The sequence below is a fragment of the Echinococcus granulosus genome, assembly GCF_000524195.1.
Source record: "Echinococcus granulosus chromosome Unknown EG_S00045, whole genome shotgun sequence".
Lineage (NCBI taxonomy): Eukaryota > Metazoa > Platyhelminthes > Cestoda > Cyclophyllidea > Taeniidae > Echinococcus > Echinococcus granulosus.
In genome coordinates, this window is record NW_020170425.1 from 262,558 (window position 1) to 282,521 (window position 19,964).

Consider the following 19,964-nt stretch of genomic DNA (forward strand, 5'->3'; position numbering starts at 1 on the left):
ATTTGAACTACCGGCACGGCCCGGACCGAGCCGGCGCACACAGCTTGGTACAGAGGCCAAGTCGAAAGTGGCTCCTCACTAATGCACAGAGATAAGCAACCATCGCATTACACAGAAATACAGTCATTAAAATGACATAAAATAATTTTATTATACTTTAAGTGAATTCTGACATTCAAATAAGGTGCAGAAAAGTTATTAAAAAACTGCGGCTAAAGTGACTTGCTATGAAAGTTAGTGAGACTATGGTTATAACTCAGAATATTTACTTCCAACCAAGCAAATGTGCGATCTATAAGGACCTAACTGTACACGTAATTGACCACAGAGCTAAGCAAACTAGTAAATTATTACACCTAAAGTGACTTCGGGAAAAAATCTGAGAAAGTGAAAAGGCTAGTTGCAGCAATCTAGTACCTTGCTCACTATGTTTGACCGCGCAAGAACCGACTCATCGCAAGTTTTACTTGAGGATTTGATGCATGCTGATAAGCATACAGCAATTGTTCTATGCTGCTTTGGCATACTAGAAAGCAAAAGGCCAAAAGTGCTACAGTTATAAGCGCAAATGACTTAAAGAAATAACTTTTCTGCTTGCTCACCATAAAAGGTATACCACATTAGGAACCAATTCTACCTTTGCGCTTCCAATGACCAAGTTAAGTACGAATGGCCAACTTGACAGCATTTCAACAATGCCAAAGTAACAAGGAAATGTGGAGCGAGACTCATCGGTCTGCGCTTCCCCATTCCTAGCGTTCTTAGACAAGCCCGATTGATTCATTTTGGACATATTTATTAGAGATAAAAAGATGGAGAGGGAAAATACAACGTTCAAGAAGGAGGGGGGGGGGGGTGGCAGTCATTAGGTACGGGAGAGGACGATCCGGTCACGCGATTCGAATTTCCTTCTTGCCTCCTCCCTGAAAGGTACATTAAACCAATATAATATTACAGAAAAATGAGTCCGACTTTTTTTGAGCGGAAATATTATGATGCCTTTCTTGCTAAACAGCTTGAAATTGTGGACAAGCATCAAACGAGTGACCACTAACTCAAGAAGAGTACGGTCTGTGTATCATCGGCCAAAGGAAGTGCATTGCCTTTTCCTCAATGCTCGAGAGCCAAGTGACAAAATCCATCTAAAGTTGGGACTTAGGAATACATTGTAACGTAACGAAACAAATGTAAGATTATTCAATGGTTAAAAATTGCTAGCTTTTGGGTTGCTTTTAGGGCATTAAAAACATTTTGTCTGCCGGCGTGTAGGATGAATCAAGAGAAGTTAGAAGGCCAACGACCAAGTAATTCGGTAGTCTGTTTGGTCTCCATCGACTGTAAGCAAACAGAATGCGATCTTTCATGCCAATTTGTTTATCCAAACTCTAGGCTTAGTGAGGTGCAGTGTATGATAATGCAATTCCTAAATTAATTGAATATGCCTTGCAGGTGAGAAACACTCAAGGATTCGTTAGGATTCCCCAAGGTAGACTAAAATATGAAAAGGACACACCTTCGACAGATTCTTGCGTCTACGAATATCAATAAATATGACGTTATCTAATCAGCTTCTTAAGTTAGGGGTCTAGGAGGAAAAGGTGAACAATGAACCTGTTGCAATATTTTCTGTTGAAACACTTTGACAAGGATCATGTTTATTTTGCCTAATACTTTTTGAGAAGTATAAAAAACCTTTTTATATTCTACATGGAACGTTTATTGGAAATTTTGTTTCACTAGCTTGCTAAGATTTATTTTTGAACACGTTTTCTTCCATAAAATTTGAGTTTTTACAAATTCTGAGTTGTTTTCTAGTAAGTTTCAAAATTACCTTTGTGGCATTAGTATTCTTTGTTTTACGCCTTGGAAGGCTAGTGTGCACTTATGAAGCATCGGTGAGACGATTTGATCTCCTAATTTGTTGTTGACATAACCACCGGAGCCCCAAACTGGATACTTGCCTTTTCTAAGCCTTTTTCCATTTATCTAAATTGACTTAACAGTGGGTTTCAGTTTGTGACTTTAGGGTCAAATTGAGTCATCTTTGCTAGTCGTCATTTCTGAGAAATTCTTTCAAATGATACGTATAGTCCGCGTGTTCACCGTTATATTCCCATCCTTTAATTCCAGTTTTGCTTGAATCCTGGCGTTGAACAACTCAATTAAAGATTTCGACCAAAGGCTTTTACGGTCTACAACTGTCCAAGTTCGTACACCGGATGGGCGTGTGCTGGTTACCGATCGCAATGGCAGCGTTATTTCCACTATTACGAGATCGGGGCATCTCAGCGACGATATATCACGATACGGTTTCATAGTCAACAACGAGCCTGATCTGGGAGTGGGGGAAGTATTGGTGCAAGGTACCACCTATTATTTCGGTATGGGTGCAATGGTTTCACATACTGCCATTTTAGGTTCGCAAGACGTTGCTGAAGATTTTAACACTTTGCAGGATAAGGGGATAACTCACATCGTTAACTTGATAAGCAACTATGCAGAAAATAAATTTGAGGATCAGTTTGAGTACTTGTCCTGCACCTTGTATGATGACATGCAGGCGGACTTGATGCCAATTATTACCTCTTGCTGCTTTTTCATACGAGAGAGGGTGCTCCCTTCTCATGGTCGTCTGCTCATTCATTGCAATGTGGGCGTTTCTCGCGCCCCATCTGTCCTCATCGGTTGCCTTATCAAACTCTACCAAATGCCTTTCGATATCGCCTATAGAACTGTCAATGACGCACGAAGCATCTCTCCAAATCTTAATTTTAAAATGCAGCTGCGGGCCCTCAGTGAGGAAATAGTCCCCACGAGAATAAAAAAATGAATATGCCTCACTTTAATTGGTGTTAGCTCATGATCTATTCTGTCTATTAAATTAATAAACTGTTTTTTAATACTGACTCATTCCCATATATTTAGCATCAGAAATGCTTAGCGAGATTAGGACACTAACGCATAGGAAATCAGTCGATATTTTAAATTTGATAAGAATAATTAGAATGAGAAAAAGACTCATAGTTTGCTGTCCGCCTGGAGGCAGTGTAGATGGACAACGCTAAAAGGAGAATGATCAGGGGCAAGGATCCAGGCGAAGGGTCGATGGGAGCCGTAAGCGCTCAAGGGGAGCTGACAACAGGCACAGAGGGATGCCTCAGTCACAGGAAGTCCGTGTGAAATGGAAGCCACCGCCTCTGTTTGCGATGCAGAGGCAAGGCGCGCAGCCAGACCAAGCTCCATGTTGGAAGCGGATACGCGTGTCAGCGTCGACTTGAGCGCACGCGTCAGGAATGCGGAGGCGGTGTTAGTGAGAGGCCAGTCTTCAGGGAGGGCCTTGCAGATCTGCAAACTCACAAGTAAGACTAGTCGATCTTACGATGAGACCTCGGTCACCGGTATATTTTTAAAGGGTATGCATCGACAGAGACTGCAAATAATGGAGGATTTTTGCCCAAGAGCTCCACTGAACTCTTCTTATGAGCACGATTAGTAAACTAGTTTAGAGCAATGGCAATCTTGGTTAAACGGGATTTTAAAAAAATCAGTGCTATCCACAAATTACCTCCACGAAATCGAGGTTCGGGATATCCCTCTCCAACAATTTTTTTGATTGTTCGAGTAGAAGCTTGTCTGAGCTGAAGACAGAATCGAATGCGTGAGAGGCTATCCATGCAAAAATCGAAGCATTGAATCGAGTATACTGCAGTTTGCGTAGTATGTACAGCTAAATTTAATGAAGACCCATTTCGAACCGGACTTGTACACAAGGGCGATGGCAGGTGTGATCAGTTGACGCAGAATATGGATTTCAAAGTGTACGTTGGTAGTGGATGTCTGTGTGAGGCACAAAGCCAATAATCCGTGAGTAAACTAACCTGCAAAGAAGAAGTTGTATAAGAACAGTGTAGACGTGTGGTGTCAAAGGCACCTGAGAGGAGGCCTTAGAAGCATTTTTATCTTGATGACACCAAAGAACACTTTGTTCTGCTACCTTCTGCCGTGCTTCTAAGGTAGCACACCACGCGCAAAAGCGCAGAGCAGCATCAAGGTCGCGCTTCCTCAGCAAAAGGAGCTCCAATGCTTCGTTGTATTTTTTGAGCTACAGAAAAAGGAAAACTAAAGATTGAACAATAGCTAACTTCAAAAGTCCGAGGCATTTGAGGTGAAAATGCCTTTGTGTAAAGGCTATGGCCAACAAACAATTTAATTTGAAGTTCAAAAAAGACACGCAATTAAAATTTGCCAGCAGACGGATGTACTTTGCCCAAAAGAGTGACATATTCTTCAGCGAAAAGAGAGGCCGAAGGCGATGACTTTAAGGCTTCCAGAAGTTTTCCCGTTTGGCAGTCTTCCAATTGAGAAAGAGTGTATCGGAAGCGGCGCCTTAGAAAAAAGCAGAAAATTCCTGTACACAACAAGGTATCAGTAAAATTGAGAAACATTAAGATACTCAAATTAGAATTGTGTTTGCTTAGGGATTAAGGAATTCGAAATATTTACTTGTTTGGCAGTACCGACCAACAATGAGTCGTCGATTTACCTTTGCCTCTCAAGGCGTTCAGCATCGTTTGCTTCAGCATACTTAAGAAGGAGGTCCATTTGCAACTCAGCAAGTAGTGTATGTCTTGAAGACTCCTTTATCGGATTAAAAAATAAAATCCAATTTATTAAAGCTGCGGTATATATTCAACCACTTGCGCAAAAAAACTCACCAAGCGAGTTATATAAAAGGAGAAATCGTTTTTGAGAAGGGTTTCAAACAACCATATTTTCATTCAAATAATTGCATAGTGAAAGGCACGACACCAATATGGCAATTTCAGAAGTTGGAACCCACAAAACCACATTAAATGTTTTTTTTTTTTCACAGGAGAAGATGGTGAATCAACAAAGTCGTCACTTTATTTAATTGAGCTACCGTGGAATTTGTGACTCCAAAAATACAAAGAAAAAACACATTTAACGTAAAAACACATCAAGCAATAACATCGGTTTCAAGAATGTCGGGCTGTAGGAATTTAGCCAGTTGACAAAGCACCCCAAAATAAAGGAATCTTTTTTACCTTATCGCCAGCTTTGAAGATCCGATACCAAAGAAAGTTCTCCGCCAAACTGGGATACCGCGGTAGAAGGCATTTGAGGAGGCTGGTAGGCGCGAAGACGAAAGTGGAGGCCTTAGCATTGGCAGTGTTTGTGGAGGCGCCAGCACCGTCCCACTTAGTGATACAGGCGAGGCGTTGCAACAGACAGTCTGCCAGCTCCGCAGCGCGCTCCCCACCTACACTCAGAAGGTCCTGCAGGTGGCGCGCGACGAGTTCTACGTACACTGTGCTACCTGTTAAGGCGGATTCACTGTTGACACCACCAGATTCTCCGTGATGGTCAATGAAGGAAAAGATATGGCATTTGCACGCATCTGGTGATGTCAGAGTGCTAGAAAGATTAAAAGTGTCAGGGCTAATATCTGATTAGAGTACTTTCTGATAAAATAACGTCAAGCATCCAAATGTCACATCAAAATAGCTCATTTTTGGATGTGCATTATAGCAAATAACAGAAGCACTCCAGAGGGGTTGGAGAGCAAAGTTTAACTGCAAAGAACAAACACATTAAAGACAAATAGATAAAATACACTGGAAGAAACTGGAGATAGTTCAAGACAGTAGCAATGTAAGAATCGAAGATTTCTACTTTATTTACCTTTAACAAAAAAGCTGCTTTATGCTTTTCTAGATGTCAGTAACATAATCGAAACTTGGTGCAGGGGTTAAAGGAACAGAAATTGCACAAGTACATGTTAACGGATAAAATTTACTTACGTGAATAGCGCATCCGTAAAAAAATCTGGACCAGGAAAGTGCACATCGGTTAAGACTTCAAGTGCTAGACTAAAATAAAAACAGCAGTTTTAAAACAGGAAAGAGTTGACATAAATATCGTGGTGGGAGATTACTGTGAATATACGAAATGGCTAAGCAAGAGGTAATCATGAAGAAAAAATGACCACATTTAACATCCAACACTTAAGTTATTTCCTTAGTAAACTGCTGGATCCAAAATCAAACACAAATTATTCATTAACGTAAAGCAGTAAAATTAAGGGTAAATAAACTAATGCACCTTGAAACCCTCAAAATGGATTTAAGCGACTGATGTGAGCAAGTGGCCTAGAGGTCTAAATGCACTGAGGCAAACTAGCAGGGATGTATTTTATGAGAGGAGTCAAAGACAATGGAACCCGGCATAAGGGTAAAGGGGAATCCAATACAGTAAGAAATCTGACAAACAAGTTACCTCCTCCAAATATCAAAAGCGGCCTCAACACTGCCATTCCATCGGTACAACAAAGCCTTAACGTGATATGCATGATGCCCTTCGAGAAAGATCAAGAGATCTTCAACATCAACGTTTGATAAGGAGTTGACCAACTCCTCCCAGCTCTCATAGCCCCAACCGCGGATGAAGGGACTGTTTTCGGCCAAATGTACACATAGTTTTAGAATTGCAGTTTCGACAAGCTGAAAACTCACCAAAGACAAGGATGATTAAATTATGAAGGAAATAAGTTTACGGGTAAGTGGTGCTAAGTGAAATAGCTATGGTACTGGTAGAGTGCGGTAGGAAACTATGTTTACAGCGGCACTTGGAGGGCAAAGCACCAACTCAGCGCCTCAGCATTTCCTTCGTAAAATTGGCCATGTGTTACCCACTTTGGTTACGCATGGTAGTAAAGGTGCGGCTGTCAGGAAAAGTCAATAAATTTGATTTACCATAAAGGCGGTATTTTGACCTGGCACATAAAAATACAGTCAATGGATGGAGATGACACAACTGCTAAATGGATCCCACAGGCTGAGAGCGGAGATAGAGAGAGATGGGAAGAATGTCCTTCCACTTCTCGTGAACTGCCTGTAAATTTACTTTCTGGTTACAAGATGCAATGGGCGTTGAATCGCCCACTAAAACTAGTTTCAGGTCGTCAATTTATATATGTCAATGCTTACAAGCTTGCCACACAAAGTCTTACATTCCGTCGGCTGATTAAAGAAGTTGACGAGCGTCAAAAGAGGCGGCGCAATCGACAAGATCAACAGCATCGCCAACGTGAGCATTCAAAAGAACATCCACTACTCATTGATTGCCATCTTAGCACTGACGTCAATGATTTGGCTTTCGCCATTCATTTCTGTCACTTGGGAGAGTGCCGAATATCCACCACCACCGTAATTGAACGATCAGAAACTTTGCCAACGAAAAGAAGGGATGAAAAATCAAAAAACAAAGAAGACCTCCGAGGTACTACAAATACAGTACTCCTGAGCACCGCACAGCTGCACCTGACAACGACAGTAGCAGAATGCAATCTAACGTGTGGCTTGCGAGTGGCAAATACTTACGGAATGGAAAGCCTTCACAAATACTGTATCGCCTACTTGAAAACAAATCTGAATTTAGAAAGTTGCTGGACCCTCTGGAAAATTATATTCACAGCTCCAAACACCTCCACAAACACTAACATAAGTCAGATTGATGAAAAAGCAGGTCATGTGCTAATAAAATTCATGCATGAAAATTTTCGCAAATTTACACTAAGGGCGCTTTCAAGGGGTTTTGCACACTTTAGCGCCTCCGAACTTGAATTCCTTCTTGCCTCGGACAGGCTAAATGTCCGCGCTGAATCAGAGGTAGTAGATATAATAGAGGCATGGATCAGTGTGCAATCGAAAAATTCTGACGCGCTGCTCAAGTTTACTCCACGTCTAATCGAACATTGCGTGAGACTCGATCAGTTAGAAGTAGATGAAATTAATCGTTTATTGAAGCTTCCAGGGATGCAAATGAAAAGGAATCATCAGGCAACTCGAACGGGCAATGGCGTAGTACGGAATTCACTGGTTACCATTCCCGATTCCTCTCGTAATTATGAATCACGAAACAGATGTGTTTGGATGCTTCAGCAGTTACGACGGCGTCTGCTTCGAACGACACGAAACCTCCGATCTTTATCCTCCCGATTAGGAGACCAAGACAGTGGGAGAGTTAAAAACTGGTCTACTCTAGGTCCCAGAGTACCACATGAAGCAATCGTTGTATTTGGGGGCTGGGAGAACGGTCAACCATGTAGAAATGTCAGAGTGTTAGATTCACGTCGGAAAAAGTGGAAAACCTACAACACCGAGTTGGAATCAAGTCTCGTGTTGCCGCATCCTCTCATGAGCTTCGGAATCGCAAATGTGGATAACGAAGTTATTTACATTGCGGGAGGAGAAAGCAGAAGTGGTCACGCTACCCAGGAAGTGCTTCGGTATGAACTCAAGAGCAACAGTAGCAGTCGAGGCTGGAAAGGCTGCGCACCAATGCACGATATTCGTAGAGACTTGATTTTGGTAAACTTGAAAGACAAAACGCTCTATGCAATTGGAGGCGATAACAATCGCACAGTCCTTGACTCTGTAGAGGCTCTTGCATTGGATAAGGGTAAATCAAATGGTTGGGTAGAGGTTGCACGCATGATAATTCCCCGAGGAGCTCCAGCCGGTGATGCGGTCGGTTCGCTGATATATGTTTGCGGTGGATATACGGAGAGTAGAATGGAGTCTTTGACAAACAGTTGCGAGACCTACAACCCAGAGACTAACCAGTGGACAATGATACAACCGATGACGCAACCGCGTTACTACGCTAGTGCAGTTTGCTACCAGAACCACCTGTACATTCTCGGTGGGGGAGGAGATAACTCAGCGAGAATGACAACATCTGTGGTCGCTCTGGGCTACAGTAGCACTGTGGAACGATACACCCCAGAAGAGGGTGTGTGGGAGTTAATGCCATCCATAGCTGAACGGGCTGATTTTGCAGCGTGTGTACATGAAGACAAGATCTTTTGCATAGGCGGTGGAGGTGAAGCCTTCTGTACGGCGGACATAGAGTATTGGCGACCATGGGTGGGAAGAATTCAAATAGGCGAGGAGCGCCATTCATGGAGAGGTGAGAGAGATAACTCCGAGCATCCGATAAATGAGAGCACGCCAGGACCCAGTTCCGTCAACGCACCCATTTGGATGCCGGTGAGTGAGGGCGACGACGGTATTACAAGTCTCAGTCCACAGTTGCCTGTGGAAACGTTTGACAGTTGGCACAAAGGAGCTCAACTTCCACTTCCCCTATGGGGTCATCGGTGTGTGTCTATCAATGGAGTGGACAAAGTCATTCCACTTTTATCGGGGGAATCAAATCCAGATTCCAGCGCGACAGTCTCGAATGGAACGCCTAAAAGTGTGGGGCCTTGTCGATGGAAAGTAAAGAGAAGCGCATCGAATACCATTCTCGCCATAGTGGATGTACACGAGTCGATGCCCCAGAATGAAGAAAAAGAAAAAGCTGAGGATGGAGGAGAGGAGAATGGAAAAATTGAAGTTCGGGTTGGAAAGAGGACCATGCTGGTTGAGTACTAAGTAAGAAAGGCAGACGTCACAAGAATCACAGAATCATCAAGGCGATTATATGCAAGGACTTTGTTTCAGGAAGAACAGCGGTCACCAGTATTGGTGAGGGCTATTTGGTCATGCATGGTTCAAGAACTGTGCTGATTCTAGCTAAGAGCGTGCTTGATTAAAGGATGATATTAAGCCTGCAGTATTTGAAGGCATATCCTCCAAAATAATACGCATTATAAAATGTTTGTTTAGAAAAACTAAAACGTTTCTAAATGAACAACATAACGTGAAAATGAACACAAACAATGATAGATACGGCGAGTTGACTTATTCAAAAAAAGGGACACTTAATGGAAAAGCTATTTGGTAGAATAGCAAGCCTGCGTTTATGACGAAGACTAAGACGTGTAACGGGGTGTTAACAAAAGCTAGAGGCAGAAAACAAATTCAACCGAAATTACCAATATACCAAGTAACTAAAGTTCTTCAATTTTAATGAGTGACAATGACAAAAATATGAAGTAATTTAGGAGATGATCTATCAATCCATTTAATCTGACTATAGGTGCAACACAATGCAAAAAACAATCCCAAATCTACACTACATAGAGTACCCGCTTCGATATAACTAAAAAATAAATACACTAGAGATGCTTCACTTGAGACAATGTAATAACTACACCAATGTGGATGAAAGGGGCAGCAACGATGGTGTCGCTACCTGAAAGCAGAACAATGCAGAAGAACAAATTACCTAGATTCACTATATATTTAGAGGAATGGTAACTTTGAGTTACAGATCTGTACTGATAAGTTAAAGGAAAATCCATCTAGTCATTAAGTAAAGCCATATTTTGGTGGAGAAACAGAGATTAGAGGCACCAATGGAGCTGGATAAAGTCAATTAGAGAAGTATTTACGTGCTGACCTGGGCGTGTTTGGAAAATATTCTTCCACGACGGTTTTCAAGTAAGAAATCTAAGAGGAATTTCCGGAATTCGTTGACGGAAATACCAAGGTTCTCGCTTAGATCGAAGATATTGGATAGTGGTTCACCGGCCCATGTGCTCGAGCTTGCTTTGGCAGCCGCAGTTATATTCAAATTTGGATCAGCAATATAAGCATAGTCACGGGGAAGCAAGTCCACATAACGACACAACAGCTAGGTGACTTTGAATTTTAACACAAAAAACCATACCTCCCGAATATCTAGCGAGGATTTTTCAAAAAATTTTCTTGATTGAGTTAATTGGCCTGTTGTGAATAGGTAGAGACCCATTAATGTGTAAACTCGTTTAGATCGCTGGAATAAGGAAAAAATAACCGAAGAATCATGACATACTGCAGTGAATATATTCTTTGCTCCGCTGCTGGTAGCAGGACGATGACTGCACAATTCAGCTAATTTTGCATATTCCTTGTGAATAAGATCAGAGGCATCGGAAAGGCAGCCAGCCAGAATAAGTCTCTTTGCCTCAAGATCCCAAGTTTCTGGTCGAATAACACGCATGCGCGCACCGCTGGTTGTATCCTGCGACACCACGAAAACCATGTTCCGACTTAAAGACATGCACGCGGCACAAACGTTCTCTACAATCAAAGTTTGGATCTGCTTTTGCTGGTTAGCACTAAGGACTTGTGTTAAAAACTAGAAAATGATACCAGTGTATAGAGACGAATTCATCGTCAACTGCGAAGACTAGTTGCTTGCGATGAAACAAGGCAAACAGATTAGTAGATAGCGTCAGCGGTGGACGCCTAGACTGCCCATTAGTATCGACGAAAACTCCTAGTGAACCCGGACCTGAGAGCAAAAATTCATCCTGCCAAAGTACAAAAAATCTCATACACATACCTTGGACACAGGCTCTATAAGGGGCTGAACACGACTGCCACTGCAATCAAATATCTCATCACATGTTTTCGTTTTAAGATTGACGCCAAAATACTTATTACTCGTCGCAACAATCGCATAGCTATCCAAGCATCTCTAAAAGGAATAAATGAAAAAAGGAACTAGCGAATGCACCACAGCAAGCACCGAAGAAGGGAGATTAATAGTATTCACCAAATCCCAACGTGATTTTATAACTCTGTAAACATAAAGAATATGATTTTCGCTACAGACAGCGAGCTAAACAGATAAATCACTGTAGCAAGAAGTACGATTGAATGTCGCTCAGTCGATAGGGAACTATCAACAATCGAGAAAGTGGAGACCCCATCCAATACCGACCGCAAATTTGAACATTCCAACTTCTCGGCATCAAAGAATCGTAACTTTCTTCCCGACAAGGCAGCAACAAGTTCAGTATACTGAGAGGCTTGCAGTAGAATGATGGCAGTTTCCTAGTAAGTTGTAAAATATTTAACCAATAAACTACAGATATCCGACGTGAAAACACAACACTGAATGAATAGCAAGTTTTCTGGTCTTCAACTTCTTCAAAAACAAGTTGCATGATATACCTGAAATTCGAACAGAGAAAACTGAACGGGAATGCGCATTTCAAGTGAAATCAGTCCGACATTAGACCTAAAGATATTACTAGTATGGATGAGCGAGAAAAGGTCGAAGAAGTTTGAAGCCATAGCAAAACACAATCCAAGCCATTGAAATAAAATGAGAAAAAGGAAGTAAACAAGAGATGTTCTTTACTTTGAAGGCACTTCACTCAATAAAAGGACATCTGCCAAAAGTTACGCTTGAAGAGAACTAGTAAAGGCATAAAAGCTTCATAATGCGAAGGCATGAAATCCTAACTCTTTAAAAAATTCAATATGCATTTAGAATGTGGTTTTCATGGGTAAATAACAGATACGAAATACGTGGAATACCCTTCGCGAGTTCCCAAAAAAGCATGTTTCCAAAAGAGCAAAGAGCACATATGCTAAATGCTTTATTCCGGGACAGTACTGTCTCATCGGACTGGTCATATACGGCAAAATTCGGAGCATCCATTAGCCAAATATGGCGGCAATTCAACAAAATCATAAAACCAACAAGGTCATCAGTTAATTCACACATGTCCCTAATCACAATTATTAGAAAAACATGACAGAAACTCTGATTACACATGATTAGTTGGTAATAAAGTCTAAAAAGGCCATTTTTATGAGTATCCACCTTACACAGAATATAATTGCTGCTTTTTTATCAGAATCAAAAAGATATCATTTGCTGTAGCTTTGGAAGTAAAAGATAATGAAACAAATACTGAGTAATTAGGACTAAAGCGTCAAGAAAAGCTGAGAGCGATTTGTTTTGAATGATTTCAACTCGGTCCAATGGTGTTCTTTTTGAAATTCATCAATTTTTGATTTAATCACTTAGCTATAGCGACCTGCAAATTCCCCCTAAACGAAGGCAGCCACATCGCTTGTGCAGAATATATACACACGACATACAGTAGGGTAGGACGAGGCTCGCTTGGCTCATCTTCCCTAGCCTTCATGCCCTTAAAACACGTAGGCTGATTTGGTTTTTATATGTTTATTTCGTAGAGTAAATGGTGAATGGGCACAAGGATAAGGAGATTTGGACTTGGGACATTTCTTTGGTTCAGAGATGCTGACCGCTCCTCAGTCACAGGGATGGATACGTCTGCCCGTCTCCACTCTGAAAATAACGTTTTAAATAACAAGTTTTACAGTAGTGCTTGGGGCTACTGGCATGTCCCCGAGACCGGCCCGCCCGGTGAATATGTAATACGATAGTGGTTTATCCCTCGGTTCTGGTGAGGCGCCACTTTTGTACTTTGAATTAGCCCCCTTGTACCTCGCTGGGTGGGCTGGCCTTTTGGGCCATGCCAATAGCCCAGACACCTTCTATGCACTGAATACATATTTTGCCCGAGTATTGTGTCTTCTTTCGTCTTCAGGGAGTCTCGGGACGCTACAAATATATTATGGTAGAGCACCTTAGTGGTCCCTTTACCAAAGCCCATAGTTAAACAACTAACCTTTTACGTTTCAGATAACACAAGTTTTAGTTGTGTAAATCGGTGAATTGTTGCCGGAACTATAAGCTCACATGTTGACCGTAGCAGGTCTATGTGGTGCTTGGGGTTATGTGCTTCACTGAGTTCTGGTGTATGGTTCATTGCTTTTTTTGGAGAGAATTTTCATTTTCAAACCTACAACTATCTCTTGTTTCTGAATGTTATTTTTTCAGAAACCAACTAATCACTTGGAATGGTGGTCATAGGGTTTTCATTGATATAGTGAATAATCGCTTTCCTTGGATTTGGTGAGACTTTCGCGAAGAATATTTTAAGATTACAGCGGTAGGCTTAACGTCTACTGATCATATTGACTGTCACTTCGTTTTTTTATACTCGCAGGTATTGTCATTGCACTTTAGGTAAACAATTTAAAATGGTAGAACGTTTGCACAATCTAAAAGAGATTTGCAATACACCTCGATTCCTATGTCTTCTACACGCACATTTTTTCTCAGATCCGGTCATTACGGCCACAACGGGTCCCCTTCATTAAATTATTTCCTGAAGTACTTTTTATAGGCTCTGAACTTTAAATCAGAATGTTCTTAAAAATTGTTTTATGCTCATCACGTCGCAGACTAATATTCTCAACTATTAACCATCAGTGGTTAAAGGCCTAGAATGATCAGGTGATTCTCTGTTGAAACACCCCTAGAAATGCATTAAGGGTTCCCACTGCTCTAAAGCACCATCCTTCGTAGGTAATCCTTATCGCTCTCATTTGCAGATAGTTTGATGGAAAAGGATCCAAAGGACGCGTCTACGTGTCACTGGGCCGAGGCTAGAAGAGAACATGCTAAATGTTGACTTCCGAAATTGGATATATTAATCGATTAAATATACAAATGGTATGTATTATATGTTGGTAGTCTCCCTAGGATAACCCATAAGCATGAGCTGGTGCTTAGTAGTTTGATGCCTGAGTTATCTTAATTTTAACCAATAAACAAAGTCATTTCTCATTCCGTTAAATCTCCGTGTAACCTACGCTATGTGCCTAGTGCTAACAATCAATCACAACTTTTTGTGATTTTTTTGTGCCTAGACTAATGGAAGTCACAGCCTGTAGGGTGAGCGCACCGATCAATTGTGAATTCACCCTACTTACCTCATTTTACCTGTATTTTTGTAAAAGTTGTGCTAGCTTCCAACGCACTGCACCACTGCAAACGTCAGACACTAATATTTCTAATACTATGGCCTCGAAGATAGCTCATTGTAAATGACAGAGACGTTTACGTATAATTTTTGTTCGAAACGGCGTTTGCATTCTAGTATTGCTGTGTCTTCACCCAGAAAGGGGCCATTGTTCCCTAACTAAACAGCCATCCTTCGATTTTGATATCATACAAATAGGATCTACACTGCACAAACCCAGGCAGTCCTACATGAATAGCTACAGATGCCTGCAATGAAAGCTGTGGCACCCAGTTTTACAATAATAGTACCATTGAGTCGTATTACCATTTAGCATGCATGATTAAATAGAAAATGAATTATCCTTCCAAGGCGCCTCTAGGAATTGACCTGTCAATGCCGAAGGGGTGGGGGAGAGTAGGAAGGTTAGCGTCTGAGTTGGTACAGAGGAGAATTTGAAAATATCATGAGCATCATTTCCTCCTTCGTTAGTGACAATTCGGATGTCACGCTCTTATCAACGCAAAATGGGTGCGACGACAACCCTGATGCTAATAAACTTGGTGCCTAATCGCAATTCTCTACTTCAATTGGTACTGAAATTCTATTCCTATTTACCGACTCCTTTTCGGTAAATATGACCACAAATATATGCATGGATAAAGAAACCTAGCCATTATGTATATCTGTAGATGCGTTCCTTTTCATATCGTTATACGGTACAAAATTTATGCCCTTTCATAAAATTACCCTTTGGCTTAAAATCGAAAACGGTTAGTTCATTAGTGATTCCGACTTGGCTAGAAATACAAGTTATCACCGTCGCCTCCTGGCTCGCCATGCAAGTCTAACTCAACGCAAGCTTTGAGATTTCTACAGGCTCGTCCTAAAACTGAATTTATAATTGGCCATAAACAACTGAGTTGTAGAATATGGCAGGTTATTTTGAGGACAATTCATCAACGTCGCCGTTTTGAACAGCAAAAAGCTCAGCCTACTTTTTGTTCAATGCTGATATATTACATACAAATGACTCAGTGGATTTCATAAGCGAAAGATTATATCAAATTTAAGAATTGAGTTTTGAAAATCACAGTGTGCCTATATGACATACGAATGGCGCGGTCTTTGACACAATTATTTCACAGTAGAACCCTGGAAAACCACGCAGGGATGCATAAATTATTCCATCGTCATGGAAACAACTAGGGACTGCGTTAGGGGTGAATAAAAGCAGAGTGAATTGCATCAGCATGGGCATGCAAAATGGACAGCCTAAGAACACCATCATCACCCAACATCACAGACAAGTCTGACATTACATTTCACCCAAACAGCAGCCAGATCGCAAAACGCTGCAAACATGCTAATGAAAGCGCCAGTAAAAAGCTCAATCTAGATATGGAAAAATTGACTTTGGAGGAGCAGAAAGCTTGCCAACGCATGGAGAAAGAGCAGGATCTACTATGCCAAGAATTCCTCGAGGCCAAGGACCATCGGGAAAGCAGACGAAAGCTCTCAGACTCTTCCAAGCCTAGCTACGCTAAGCGCGTGCAGCGCTCAAAGACTGTGGATTTCCGACAGGCCTACTCACCCCTCCGCGTAGCCACTAAAGGAGCCAGTTTTATCTTCGACGAATTCTCTCAGCGCATTCAAGGAACACCCTCGTTCAGGACTACAGAGAGAGGCAGTGTCTCATCAACTAGCCTAAGCTCCTTTCGTTCCACCTCATCCATCTTAAGCGAGCAGCAGCAACATCAGATGCCAGGACAGGGAGGGGACAGGGGGATTCGGCGAATATCGCATGAAGAGGCACAGCCTGACTGGCAGGTGGCTCTAGTATTGAAACGAAGGCAAAAGTTATCCCAATTGCAGAAGTTTCGCGAGATGGGACATTGGGGTGAGGATGGGTGTCAGAAGGCCACGGCTATGCTCACGGGATGTCCCTTCAACCCAGTTTCACCCAGCTCCACTGTATTATCATATGCTGGTGAAGTAGTTCCAAGCAATGAAGAAGACACCACTGCCCTCTGACACCGCCCCTTATTACTTTTATCGCAGATTTACAGACAACTTGCATGATCACGCTGAGTAGCGCCTTGTTAACGAAATTAACTGTATCATCATTATTGCTTCGTACTGCCAAGCGTTATGCTTTATTGAGGGTTGGATATTTCAGATTTTTAAGTCACCATATATGTTAAACTGCTCCTTTTCAGAGAGGGACTTCTCCGAATGGGTAAAAATATCTGGAATTGCATAGCATCGTTACCTCATGGTAAAGATCGAGAGTTTCTAATATAATTTATTAGCGTGAAATTATCGTTATATGGAGGCCACAAATCACACTATTCAAAATCACCATTATACACCTGTGACATGCGTTTATGGCAACAGATTACATTAAAATGTGTAACAAAACATAATGGCTAACTTCGAAAAGTTGGGAGAATTATGATGCTCTTGTCCTGAGGACAGCTAATGTTGTGTGACATTTAGACGGTTTATCTTCCTCTGAGATTTTGGCAGCAAACATGTCAAACGGTGTCCCATACCCTATGGACGACATTAGACAGAAGCATAGTAGCATGCGAACCCATTTAACTACTGGAAGCTCAGTGATGTAATTGATTCTACAGCAACGGAAAATTTGCCCTCCAATAGTTACTCGGGCCTTTAACATTTTAAATTTCAGGTATGAGATCATTACACGCTGTTATTCTATGAATTAGGCTAAGAGACCAAAGGGTGTGCATCCACGGGGTCAGATTAAAAAACAGCAAAGTACAGTTCAAAAATAAAAAAAAATGTTAGAGTAAATCAAACCTGAGAAAACTTCTAACATGAACTTGGTTATTATTCGGTTACTAGTTTAATGCACTGATACACACCTAGAATTATACGATCAGAAAACCTTTTTAAAAAACAGCCTAGCTTACAAACGGTTCCTTTAAACGAAGCCAATTACTCAATTTCAAAGTTCCCTCTCATAAATAAAGGGTGAAATGGAAAAAAAAAGTGCAAACCGTCTCATCGGCGAAACCACCTCCCACGGGCCGATCATGTCTTCCCACCTTCCTTCAACGCACACTACCGCATGTTAACATTTATTTCCACCGTACTTATGGTATTGTTTATGGCGCATACCTCGCACGAGTCACATTCTAATTGTGAAACAGGTAGATCGTTCAGATAAATCATTCAGAGGTGTCAGATTACTAAGCGACGAAGGGTCGTAACAGCAGCACACAGGAATACAGACACTCAAGTATCCAACCTTGCGAAACAGAAAAAAAGAATAACAGCAATAAGTACACTAGCACTTAACGGAAAGAAAATTTGGACTTCGGTCTACCCAAAGACATGCGATACCCTGCATAAGGAAAAAAAACAAAACATTCGAAAGATGATACTTATATTCACAGTGGATTGAATATCTGAAGAAGCACAAAATATAGATAACAGGCCAACCCATTGAAGTGCCAGATTGGGAGCAGAAACAAAAGGTTTACTCGGAATTCCCACCAGTATTTTGATCAGCTGAGTTAAGGAGGATGAAAAAGAAGACGGCTGGTAGAATGTACATCCACTAAAATAACAGGAATAATAGTTACAGTAGTATACAAGACTGTCCAATGTTTTATCAGCACCAAAGTTTTTATAAAAGAATAAAAGACGCGAACTATACAAGCCCCATTAGAGTCAAATTGGGAAAGTAACTACTAGAGTTAAATGAAAACTGCATAAAAAGTATTGCGAAAATTATTTACATATTTTGCCAGAAAAGATCGATTGTCAGCTTGGTCTTGACGAAGCTTCTCCTCGCGTTGCCGGTCCATTTTTGCGAGGTATTCCTGTGTTTCAGGTCTAGAAGAAAAAAGAATGAGGACAGAAGACTTATTTTTATCAGAAAAAAAAACAATGATGTTTTCTAACACACCCGATGGAAAAAGTGGGTTTTTGAAAGGACACCATCGTGGAAAACACCGTTGGAGAGGTAGAACGATGCATGTCAACATCAGATGTCTGATTTTTTGCAACGATTGATAAAGCAATTGGTGAACCCGAGGCATCAATATTCAAAACTAGGGTTATTTGTCCATTGGAAGCGATAACATAAAGCTGTACAAAAAAAGGGAGTTAAGCAATATGAACAATCAAAACCTAATCGACTCGCATAACCTACAGCCGGACAAGACCCCATAAGAACAAAAGCATTGGGTTTTGTGTAGGCACGAATAATATAAAGAGAATCGTCCAAGGCCAAAGTCTAAAATCCTAATAGTGAACACACAGTACTTTAAGAGAACGTTGGTCATCGATCGTAAGTGGAGGTTCGTTTAGTAGATAGGATTCCCCTCCATCTAACCAGGAAGAAACAATGCCTTTTTGTTTGAACGACTTCCCTACAACGGTGAACATAATTATGATGAAGGGAACTAATTCATAACAAAAGCGTACAAAAACTAAAAATCCTTTGACGTATAAGAATATCACACTGGTTAGGACAGGATCAAATCTAACAAGTAATGAAAAAACCAATTTAATTAGATTTGTGGTTTTAAAGGAGCCGAACACTTTACAAAACTTGAAATTACTTGACAACTGACAACAAATTACCCTTGTCAAAAGAGTGCTCAATTACCACACTCAAGGGCGAAAAATCATCCTCCTAATATTGTGAAATAAAAGCGGCACACCATACAGCAAGGATTCCAATGAATAATACGGAAGCTAGTAGGAAGACCCAACCCATGTTCGCACACAGTCAAAAGCAGCGGCACGCAAATACCCAAGGAGGCGCTAAATTTATTTATTTCATTAACTTTTAGAATGCAGCATAATTATCGTCATTAGAATGGTACACTACAAAAAAATAGAGCAAAGGCAATTTAACTAAAATACTCATCAAGGAAATATTGGCGTGTGAACATACCACAACCTGTTAAACGCCTGCACAACTGTCCGTGTTTAAGTGTGCGGCAAATTCATCAATTCGTTAAGCCTATTTAGGGTGAGTTGTGTTATGGAAAATCGCAGTATAGTAGGGAACTTACGAATGGATTGGCAGCCAAATCATTACTTTGATTCCTCTTCGAATTCAAGTGGCCATAATCTTCTAGACATTGTAGACTAATTTAGTGCAATGAACTGCTAATAATTGGATCCATAATTGTTTTGTGTCTTTCTTGAACCATTTCATCTTAAATTTCTGTACGCGATAGCGTTTTGGTTTTCTGCTTAACTTGGCGTTTAATTACGTCAAAACAGGTGTTGCAACGCGACTTGCCTAAAGACGAAAGAAGAAAATACTTGGGCAGATTAGCTGTTGGTGACGTACAGGAGGGCTCAGGGCTACTGACATGGCCCGGAGGCTAGTCCG

The 19,964-nt window shown here is 41.2% G+C and overlaps 7 protein-coding genes across 7 annotated transcripts; 3 read left to right on the top strand and 4 right to left on the bottom strand. All coding sequences in view use genetic code 11, as the record gives it.

Annotated features, from left to right (window-relative positions):
• Window positions 1–1,270: 1,270 nt before the first annotated feature.
• On the top strand, window positions 1,271–2,830 carry EGR_05744 (Dual specificity protein phosphatase; the record flags this gene model as incomplete). Its single annotated transcript, XM_024494993.1, has 3 exons — window positions 1,271–1,337; window positions 2,169–2,381; window positions 2,418–2,830. 3 exons carry the CDS (start codon window positions 1,271–1,273, stop codon window positions 2,828–2,830), a joined length of 693 nt encoding a protein of 230 aa, XP_024350586.1.
• A 188-nt stretch (window positions 2,831–3,018) lies between these two features.
• On the bottom strand, window positions 3,019–6,726 carry EGR_05745 (Transforming growth factor-beta receptor-associated protein; the record flags this gene model as incomplete). Its single annotated transcript, XM_024494994.1, has 9 exons — window positions 3,019–3,345; window positions 3,566–3,638; window positions 3,879–4,102; window positions 4,263–4,386; window positions 4,544–4,638; window positions 5,067–5,436; window positions 5,823–5,891; window positions 6,298–6,528; window positions 6,710–6,726. 9 exons carry the CDS (start codon window positions 6,724–6,726, stop codon window positions 3,019–3,021), a joined length of 1,530 nt encoding a protein of 509 aa, XP_024350587.1.
• An 89-nt stretch (window positions 6,727–6,815) lies between these two features.
• Window positions 6,816–9,458, top strand: EGR_05746 (Kelch-like protein 10; the record flags this gene model as incomplete). Its single annotated transcript, XM_024494995.1, has 1 exon — window positions 6,816–9,458. One exon carries the CDS (start codon window positions 6,816–6,818, stop codon window positions 9,456–9,458), a length of 2,643 nt encoding a protein of 880 aa, XP_024350588.1.
• A 25-nt stretch (window positions 9,459–9,483) lies between these two features.
• Window positions 9,484–12,377, bottom strand: EGR_05747 (Transforming growth factor-beta receptor-associated protein; the record flags this gene model as incomplete). Its single annotated transcript, XM_024494996.1, has 8 exons — window positions 9,484–9,558; window positions 10,369–10,602; window positions 10,639–11,030; window positions 11,077–11,263; window positions 11,296–11,430; window positions 11,470–11,533; window positions 11,677–11,789; window positions 12,279–12,377. The coding sequence occupies 8 exons, from the start codon at window positions 12,375–12,377 to the stop codon at window positions 9,484–9,486; spliced, it is 1,299 nt and encodes a 432-aa protein (XP_024350589.1).
• A 548-nt stretch (window positions 12,378–12,925) lies between these two features.
• On the bottom strand, window positions 12,926–13,387 carry EGR_05748 (hypothetical protein; the record flags this gene model as incomplete). The annotated part of the gene is made up of 2 exons (XM_024494997.1): window positions 12,926–13,059; window positions 13,219–13,387. 2 exons carry the CDS (start codon window positions 13,385–13,387, stop codon window positions 12,926–12,928), a joined length of 303 nt encoding a protein of 100 aa, XP_024350590.1.
• Window positions 13,388–15,847: 2,460 nt separating this feature from the next.
• On the top strand, window positions 15,848–16,615 carry EGR_05749 (hypothetical protein; the record flags this gene model as incomplete). Its single annotated transcript, XM_024494998.1, has 1 exon — window positions 15,848–16,615. One exon carries the CDS (start codon window positions 15,848–15,850, stop codon window positions 16,613–16,615), a length of 768 nt encoding a protein of 255 aa, XP_024350591.1.
• A 1,474-nt stretch (window positions 16,616–18,089) lies between these two features.
• EGR_05750 (hypothetical protein) lies at window positions 18,090–19,708 on the bottom strand (the record flags this gene model as incomplete). Its single annotated transcript, XM_024494999.1, has 6 exons — window positions 18,090–18,170; window positions 18,352–18,448; window positions 18,522–18,703; window positions 18,768–18,851; window positions 18,881–19,100; window positions 19,665–19,708. 6 exons carry the CDS (start codon window positions 19,706–19,708, stop codon window positions 18,090–18,092), a joined length of 708 nt encoding a protein of 235 aa, XP_024350592.1.
• Window positions 19,709–19,964: the final 256 nt, after the last annotated feature.